The sequence below is a fragment of the Neopsephotus bourkii genome, unplaced genomic scaffold (genome assembly GCF_033783945.1).
Source record: "Neopsephotus bourkii isolate Nb327-2 ecotype Australia unplaced genomic scaffold, CSIRO-AGI_Nbou_v1 NB_1637, whole genome shotgun sequence".
Classification (NCBI taxonomy): domain Eukaryota; kingdom Metazoa; phylum Chordata; class Aves; order Psittaciformes; family Psittacidae; genus Neopsephotus; species Neopsephotus bourkii.
The window spans coordinates 12,438,693-12,447,641 of NW_026902112.1; the positions used below are offsets into that span (position 1 = coordinate 12,438,693).

An 8,949-nucleotide genomic window follows, 5' to 3' on the forward strand; every position below is an offset into this window, starting at 1 on the left:
CCCGGGCCCCCCGCCGCCATTGCGGCCCGTACCCTGCAGCAGCCGGATCTTCCTCCACAGCCGCTCCCTCTCCTCCATCCCCGCAGCTCCCCGCACCCCCCCGCATCCGCTACGTCATCACCCAGCGCCGGCCGTTGGGAGACGTCACGTGCGGCCCGCCGTTGCTTGGCAACGCAACAGACCGAGGCCTACACGTCCTGCCGGAGCCTGACCCTGAGTCGGGCCCTAGCCCCGTCCGACGGCATCGGCCCCGGCCCCGGCCTCTGTGCCCAACGTCTGTCCCCTGCCCAGTCTGGCCCAGCTGCCCCCATTTGTACAGTGTTCAAAGTTGGGCCCTTCATTGTTGCACATTAGCTTAAGTTTTACTGAATCGTTCTGTATATGTTTGTGAAGCAGCTCTAGGAACATCTTGATTTAAGGAGTTCACCTTTATCTTAGCATTATAGAATCATGGAACGGTTTCGGTTGGAAGGGACCTTAAAGCTCCTCCAGCTCCAACCCCTGCCACGGGCAGGGACCCCTTCCACTAGACCAGCTTGCTCCAAGCCCCTGTGTCCAAGCTGGCCTTGAGCACTGCCAGGGATGGGGCAGTCACAGCTTCTCTGGGCACCCTGTGCCAGCGCCTCAGCACCCTCACAGTACACAGCTTCTGCCTTATCTCCAACCTGAACTTCCCTGTTTCAGCCTGAACCCATCAGCCCTTGTCCTGTCACTGCAGTCCCTGATGAAGAGCCCCTCTCCAGCATCCTTGTAGCCCCCTTCAGACCCTGGAAGCTGCTCTGAGGTCTCCACGCAGCTTCTCTTCTCCAGGCTGAACAGCCCCAATGTTCTCAGCCTGGCTCCATACAGGAGCTGCTCCAGCCCCTGATCATTCTCGTGGCCTCCTCTGGACTTGCTCCAACAGCTCCAGGTCCCTCTTGTGCTGCTGCCCCAGAGCTGGATCAGGACTGCAGGGGGGCTCCCCAGACCATAGCAGAGGGGCAGGATCCCCTCCCTGAGCTGCTGCTCACGCTCTGCGGGTGCAGCCCAGCACACGGGGGGGTTCTGGGCTGTGAGTGCGCAATGAAGCTGGTTCATGTTCATTTTCTCATTGACCAGCACCCCCAAGTCCTTCTACGCGGGCCTGCTCTGGATCTCTTCTCTGCCCAACCTGTAGCTGTGTCCTTACTCTCTAGACCATAACCAGAGCACCCAGGGTCTATTGTATAGGATAGGGCAGCCACAGCTTCTCTGGGCACCCTGTACCAGCGCCTCAGCACCCTCACAGGGTACAACAACTTCCTTATCTCCAACCTGAACATCCCCTGTTTCAGTCTGAACCCATCACCCCTTGTCCTATCACTGCAGTCCCTGATGAAGAGTCCCTCTCCAGCATCCTTGTAGCCCCCTTCAGACACTGGAAGCTGCTCTGAGGTCTCCACGCAGCTTCTCTTCTCCAGGCTGAACAGCCCCAGTGTCCTCAGCCTGGCTCCATATGGGAAGTGCTCCAGCCCCTGATCAAATCAGGAGTATCCACAAAGTGTCTCATCCCATTGAGAGCACAACCAGAGAACATCGTTTATACGGATGTTACCCTGAAGGAGTTTGTTTTCTGACTGATTTTGCTCTTCCCTAAGGGAATAAACCCCATAACTTTAAACAAAGCCATAACAGAACCTCAAGTCTTCAAAGGAGATAAAAACCCAGCCTAAAATTACCTTTTAAACTATTTCCGGGGAAAAAAGCTGAGGCAAGGAGCTGCACCAGCACAAAGCTGCTTCCTTTAAACACTCCCATGATGGGAACATTATAAAAGCAACTGATCATCAACCTGAAATCATTTAAACCAGAAGCTTTCCCTTGGGATATCTCACTTCCCGTCGCATTTAGGGAGCTCTGCCTATCCCAGCTCTGATCAAATAACATCCCCGAGGCAAACCCAGGATTTGCCTGCTCGGAAAGGTGGATTTCATGAATGATTTATGCTGTGTTTGAACGGCCTTTTAAAGCAATGTGATGGTGGAATATGGGGAAGAGCCAACCCAGAGGAATAAACCACTTTGGCAGACAGAAGCAGAGATTTAACAACACAACGCTGTAGGGGAGCCTGGCCCTGAAGCCCTAAAACTGCACAAAACCCCTCCACGTCCTCCCTTATTGCAAAGTCCTGCATGAATGGGAATGAGCCGAGGCCCAGGCAAGCAGAGATTGCAGCTCTCCTCCCTTTGAGCAGCCTCAGATGAGCCTCAATCCATCACAACCCCCCCTCGCAGGGTTCCATAACCGCATTAAAGTGGCAGCAGTTGGCACTTCTGGCACAAGCAGCCTCCTCCGCTCCCAGCTGCTTGTTCCCTCCCTGGCGCTGGCACAAAGAGCTGGGGCTTTGCAGAAAGGGGCTGCTCGGAATTCAAATGGATTCGGCACACACACGGAGGGAAAGCTCGTTTTTAACCCAGGGAAGCCGCGTATCCACGGAGCCCAGGCTCAGGAAGGAGGGAGCTAAAAGCAGTTGGGCCCTGTTTGGCCAATCTACAGCAAAAGCTGTCAGCTGGGAAAAGCGATATATAGGGCAAGGTAGAGCTGGAGATGAACACTGGGGAACCTCCTCAATGCTCACTGGGTGCTTCCCATAAGGAGAGCTTTGATGGGGTGTGAGCATCCAGAGGAGCAAGGGCTCTCATGAGACCCCACTTGCAGCACCAGGTGCAGTTCTGGTGTCCTCAGCATAAGAAGGACATGGAGCTGTTGGAGCAAGTCCAGAGGAAGCCACGAGGATGAGCAGGGGCTGGAGCAGCTCCTGTATGGAGCCAGGCTGGGAACACTGGGGCTGTTCAGCCTGGAGAAGAGAAGCTGCGTGGAGACCTCAGAGCAGCTTCCAGTGTCTGAAGGGGGCTACAAGGATGCTGGGGAGGGACTCTTCATCAGGGACTGCAGTGATAGGACAAGGGGTGATGGGTTCAGACTGAAACAGGGGAAGTTCAGGTTGGAGATAAGGAAGTTGTTGTACCCTGTGAGGGTGCTGAGGCGCTGGTACAGGGTGCCCAGAGAAGTGGTAAATGCTCCATCCCTGGCAGTGTTCAAGGCCAGGTTGGACAGAGCCTTGTGTGATGTGATCTAGTGTGAGGCATCCCTGCCCGTGGCAGGGGGTTGGAACTGGATGATCTTAAGGTCCTTTTTAACCCCAACCATTCCATGATTCAATGATTTGAAGAATTAAATGAGTCTTATCCAGAAAACAGAGAAGATCATCCTTGGAACAAAAAGTATCACAGCTCTCCCCTGAGATGCAGAGGGCAAGGAGAGACAAGGATGCTGCACCACTAAAAGAAACACTTGATTTTCCTCCCAGCCCTACACGGGGCAGCACTGCAGCTGCTTCTCCACGCAATGTCTGTTCCAAGCAGCACATCTGAAGGCTATAGGAACTGATATCTCTTGTTGAAGGCTATAGGAATTCACATCACTTGCTGAAGGCTATAGGAATTCACATCACTTGTTGAAGGCTATAGGAATTCACATCGCTTGCTGACGGCTATGGGAATTCACATCACTTGTTTGTTCAGAGCACCCACAGTCGTTTGTAAGCCTAATTGAATTAAGCAAACAGCAAAAACCAAGTGCAGGGGTTTGATGCTGCCCCAGGGAGGGAAACACATCGGAGAAACCAAATTGTCTCTTCATCCCAGAATAACCATGGTGCTAATCCCTCTAATGGCCTTAAGCATCACCCAAACTGCAGATCCAGGGAAAAGCGTGAAGCAGGACCTGATTAAGCTGCTCCCACGTTTGAAATCATGGTCTCATCAGCTTTTGGTTTAATCCAGAGTCCCTCAGTAGCACTCTGTAAACTTGCTGACACAAGCTAAAACACGGGACTTGTTAGTGCTGCACCAGCACATTGCAGAGACCTAATGGCAGGGAGAGTAGGAGGCACTGGGGCTTCTGCTACCTCCTCCCACAAGAGGGTTTATGAAGGCTCAGGGATCTCCTAGGATCCCTGGATCATAGAATCAGTGAGGTTGGAAAAGCCCTTTAAGCTCACCCAGTCCAACCATTCCCAGCACTGCCAAGGCCACCACTAACCCATGGCACTGAGGCCTCGTCTCCACGCTGTGTGAACACTTGCAGGGCCGGTGACTGCAGCCCTGCCCTGGGCAGCCTGTTCCAATGCCTGAGCACCCTCTGGGGCAGGAATTGTTCCTCAGCTCCATCTAAACCTGCCCTGGTGCAGCTTGAGGCCGGTTCCTCTTGTCCCATCCCTTGTTCCTTGGGAGCAGAGCCCAGCCCCTCCTGGCTCCATCCTCCTGCAGCCCCACAACCCTGGTGTGCAGTGGAGACCTGACAAGGATGCCAACAGACCACCTTGCCGCTCATCAAGCAGTTGGGCAGCATTTCCTCCCATCCTCAACATCCAGGAACCTATTTTGTCTCCTGCTTCTGGTTTTAACCCATTTGGAGCATCATCCATCTCAGCCCATCCTGACATCATCTTGCGCTCTGTGTGCTGCTGCCATTCAGAGCTTGAGCACAGCCTCCATCTGAAGAAAGTTACTTCTTCTCCACAAAGTTTTTGCTATTTCAACTTAGGAGGGGAAAAAATGTCCTTCCCAAGGGCAACCAAAGTGTAGAATCACAGTTTTTGCTGATAATAGCAAGGCTGAGGAGCGCGGGCTCGAGGGAAAGGAGATGTCTCCTGGGTTAGCTGGAAAACAGAGAAGAAAATGTCAGTAGCAGAAAAAGAAGCTGCTGCAGGATCCTGGAGGAGAAGCCACTGTCATTTATCAAGTGGGCACTGGTTTTCTGCTGTGATGTCTATTTTTTGTCCCTCTTTCTTGCCTCCAGTCTCGCTGCTGGTGCCGGAGCTGCACACAGATATAAATACATGTATATGGGGATGGGGAGAAATCAGAGCAACGATCGATGTGCTTCCGCATCACTGTCATTCCCAGCTGCGGTGATTATTTTCCAAGGTGTTTAAAGTGGGGACAAAGAGCAAAGCCTCTTTTTTGTCCTCCATGTTCACCCACTGAAGTTGAAATGGTTTGAATTGCATGAAGAGAGCAAGGACCAGCCATGAACCATAGAACTGTAGAATCACAGAATGGTTTGGGATCATCCAGCTCCAACCCCTGACACGGGCAGGGACCCCTTCCCCTAGAGCAGGGTGCTCCAAGCTCCTGTGTCCAACCTGGCCTTGAACACTGCCAGGGATGGGGCAGCCACAGCTTCTCTGGGCACCCTGTGCCAGCGCCTCAGCACCCTCACAGGGAAGAGCTTCTGCCTTATCTCCAACCTGAACTCCCCCTGTTTCAGTCTGAACCCATCACCCCTTGTCCTATCACTGCAATCACTGATGAAGAGTCCCTCTCAGCATCCTTACAGGCCCCACTGATGAAGAGTCCCTCTCAGCATCCTTACAGGCCCCACTGATGAAGAGTCCCTCTCAGCATCCTTACGGCCCACAAACCTTTCTAAGCAGCAAAAGCAGCTACACCTCAGTTAATCTTATGATGTCCAAACCATCAGCTCAGTGGGGCAGGGGATCCTGTGGGACAATGGCACCCCACAGCAAAACACATTTTCCTTTAGTGGGCAAGGAGGTGTCTGTGACCACCGTGACTCATAAGATGCCACCAGCTCCTCTAAATGGAAATGTGGCTGTTTCCCTTGCAGCAAACATCTCATTTCCAAGGGGTACAACCAACGTGCAGGAGCCCATGATGGCATCTTCCCTGTGAGGGTGCTGAGGCGCTGGCACAGGGTGCCCAGAGAAGCTGTGGCTGCCCCATCCTTGGCAGTGTTCAAGGTCAGGTTGGACACAGGGGCTTGGAGCACCCTGCTCTAGTGGAAGGGGTCCCTGCCCGTGACAGGGGTTGGAGCTGGATGAGCTTTAAGGTCCCTTCCAACCCAAACCATTCCATGCAGCTACGGTCCAGCTTCAGTTGTGAAGGAGGTAGAATTTTGCTCCCTAAGCACTTGGGATTTGGATTTTTCCCTGCTCAGACAGAAATCCATCTATTGACAATTAAATATTTGCTTTAAAAATACACTTTTCCACCCAGAGCTCTCCTGCAGAACGTGCTCTACCAGGGATCTGACCTTATCCCTGTCTACTGTGGTTGCAACACCAGCTGCTGTTGCAGCATTCCCACATTGCACGAGCTGGAATTCATTGCTAAAAGCAATGACAGATCCTTTTGGTGCAATGAGGTTTCGGGAATTTCACAACACCAACAAAGAGATGGGAAGCAGTTCCTGACAAACACCGAGTTCCAGGTTAGTGACTGAGCAGTGACATTTGTTGCATCTCCTCTTGAAGGAAAAGTGGCATCAGTTCTCCCATTGCAAGTCCTGGAAGTGAGGAAAAGATGCTCAGGAAGAAGGTGGTGATATTTTAAGACCTTTCTGGCCTTGTTTTGACCAACAGCACCAACTCAGGACACCACTGAGCTGCAAACAAAGCAGAGGCTGACGCTTACGTACAGCAATAAATCAACCATGGAAAGCCACAGAGGGAATGACGCTGCCTTATTCCTGCTGTAAGTTGCACCTGATGAATGGGTTGGGTTGGAAAGGACCTTAAAGCTCCTCCAGCTCCAACCCCTGCCACGGGCAGGGACCCCTTCCACTAGAGCAGGGTGCTCCAAGCCCCTGTGTCCAACCTGGCCTTGGACACTGCCAGGGATGGAGCATTTACCACTACTCTGGGCACCCTGTGCCAGCGCCTCAGCACCCTCACAGGGAAGAGCTTCTTCCTTATCTCCAACCTGAACTTCCCCTGTTTCAGTCTGATCCCATCACCCCTTGTCCTATCACTCCAGTCCCTGATGAAGAGTCCCTCTCCAGCATCCTTGTAGCCCCCTTCAGACACTGGAAGCTGCTCTGAGGTCTCCACGCAGCTTCTCTTCTCCAGGCTGAACAGCCCCAGTGTTCTCAGCCTGTCTCCATACAGGAGGTGCTCCAGCCCCTGCACATCCTCATGGCCTCGTCTGGACTTGTTCCAACAGCTCCATGTCCTTCTTATGCTGAGGACACCAGAACTGCACCCAGTGCTGCAAATGAAGTCTCACAAAGCTCCTCTGTGTTTTAGTGGGGGCTTACTGGCACCCCTTGGTGGAGCTTTGCACTAAACAAACGTCCTTTGCTGCATCCATGGCTCATTGAACACAGCTCTACCCTCCCAGCATCGACACTGGCAGCTCCATCGCATCCTAACACCTCCTCTGACCCGCACAGATGAACCATGTCAGGGTTTTAAGAGAAAAGCATGGATTTTGGGTGCTCAGCATCACCAGTTTGGGTGGGTGATGCACACTGGGGGTCACATGTGGGTGAGAGGGAAGCTCCAGCTCCTCTACCCCTCCACCCTCCATCGGGTGCTTTGCTTTGGTAGTGCCTTGCTTAAAGCTTGACTGCAGAGAAGCTAAAATTAAAGCAGTGCCTCCGTTGCAGACTGAACCCAGAGCATTCCTTCTCCACCCTCGTGTTTGGATGGACATCAGAAGCCAAAGCCAGGCTCTCAAATCCCCTGTGTGCAAGCAGCCTGCTATTCTGCTCCTCAGTCCACCGCAGCTCGCTGTGGTTGGGATGTTCAGTTCCCAACCTTGTGTTCAAGGGGCTCCAAAATTGGATTTGCCTGGAAATAGGATACAGAAACACAAGAAGCCAGTATCTCTGCAGCTTATTGCCTCAAACAAAAGCTTATTCTGTTCCAGAGACAGAGGGGAAACAGGAGTTAATTCATGGATAAAGGAAGGAAAAACCCAAACAAAAAACCTCCAGGTTCTCATTTTCATCCTGTATGTCCCCTAAATTCTTTGGGAACTGGGGGTTTTGGAGCCATTTAGTGCAAAGATGGGACCCCTCCTTGCCGTCCCTTAATGTGGGTCCAGCCTTCAAGAGGGTAAAAGCCTAAATGCCCTCATCCTTGCTGAGCCACTCTAATGTGGCCTGAAGCTGCTCCCCAGGTGTCCAGCCCCACTGAAGGAATAGCACCAGAAAGCCATGGAATGGTTTGTGTTGGAAGGGACCTTAAAGCTCATCCAGCTCCAACCCCTGCGCCAGGCAGGTACCCCTTCCACTGGAGCAGGGTGCTCCAAGCCCCTGTGTCCAACCTGGCCTTGAACTCTGCCAGGGATGGGGCAGCCACAGCTTCTCTGGGCACCCTGTGCCAGCGCCTCAGCACCCTCACAGGGAAGAGCTTCTGCCTAAGAGCTCAGCTCAGTCTCCCCTCTGGCAGGTTCAAGCCATTCCCCTTGGCCTGTCCCTACAGGCCCTTGTCCCAAGCCCCTCTCTAGGTTCCCTGCAGCCCCTTTAGGCACTGGAGCTGCTCTAAGGTCTCCCCTTCATGCAGCAGAGGGGCAGGATCCCCTCTATGATCCCCTATGATCCTATTCTGTGATCCCCTCCCTGAGCTTCTGCTCACGCTCTGGGGGTGCAGCCCAGCACTGAAGCTGGGTCATGGGGAGCTTCTCCTTACCCAGCACCCCAAGTTCTTCTCTTCAGGGCTGCTCCATCCATCCACGCATCTACTCATGCATCCATCCATGCATCCATGCATCCATCCATCCCTCCATCCATCCATGCATAGAATCATAGAATACATCCATCCATCCATCCATCCATCTATCCATCCATCCATCCATCCATCCATCCTTCCCCACTCTATATTGATACTGGGTATCACTGCAACCTCGGTGCAGGACCTTGCACTTGGCTTCAATGAACTTCCTGAGCTTCACTCAGGCCAAGTCCTGCCAGGGATGCCAAAATCTCCTTCCCTGCAGAAGCAATTGGAGACATTACCAGCAAAACCCACCAAGAGGGTGCTCTGCTCCAAAGTCTCTGTCCCACCGTTGTGTGTTTTTAGGTGTAAAGGTACAAACTGCTTTAATTTGCAGCCCCTTGAATATGTGAGTGTCAAGACGTGTGGGCATGCTCCATGCCATGATCCCAGTGCTTTCCAGTGGG

The 8,949-nt window shown here is 52.9% G+C and overlaps 1 protein-coding gene across 2 annotated transcripts in view; it reads right to left on the reverse strand.

Moving 5' to 3' along the window:
- The window catches only part of ZC3H3 (zinc finger CCCH-type containing 3), a 155,058-nt gene extending 154,954 nt beyond the window's left edge, over positions 1–104 (reverse strand). For both annotated transcript variants that reach the window (XM_061374233.1, XM_061374232.1), the window contains exon 1: positions 33–104. In XM_061374233.1, the coding sequence (XP_061230217.1) occupies positions 33–78 (46 nt within the window). In that variant the 5' untranslated portion in view covers positions 79–104. The remainder of the gene's footprint in view (positions 1–32) is intronic.
- Positions 105–8,949: the final 8,845 nt, after the last annotated feature.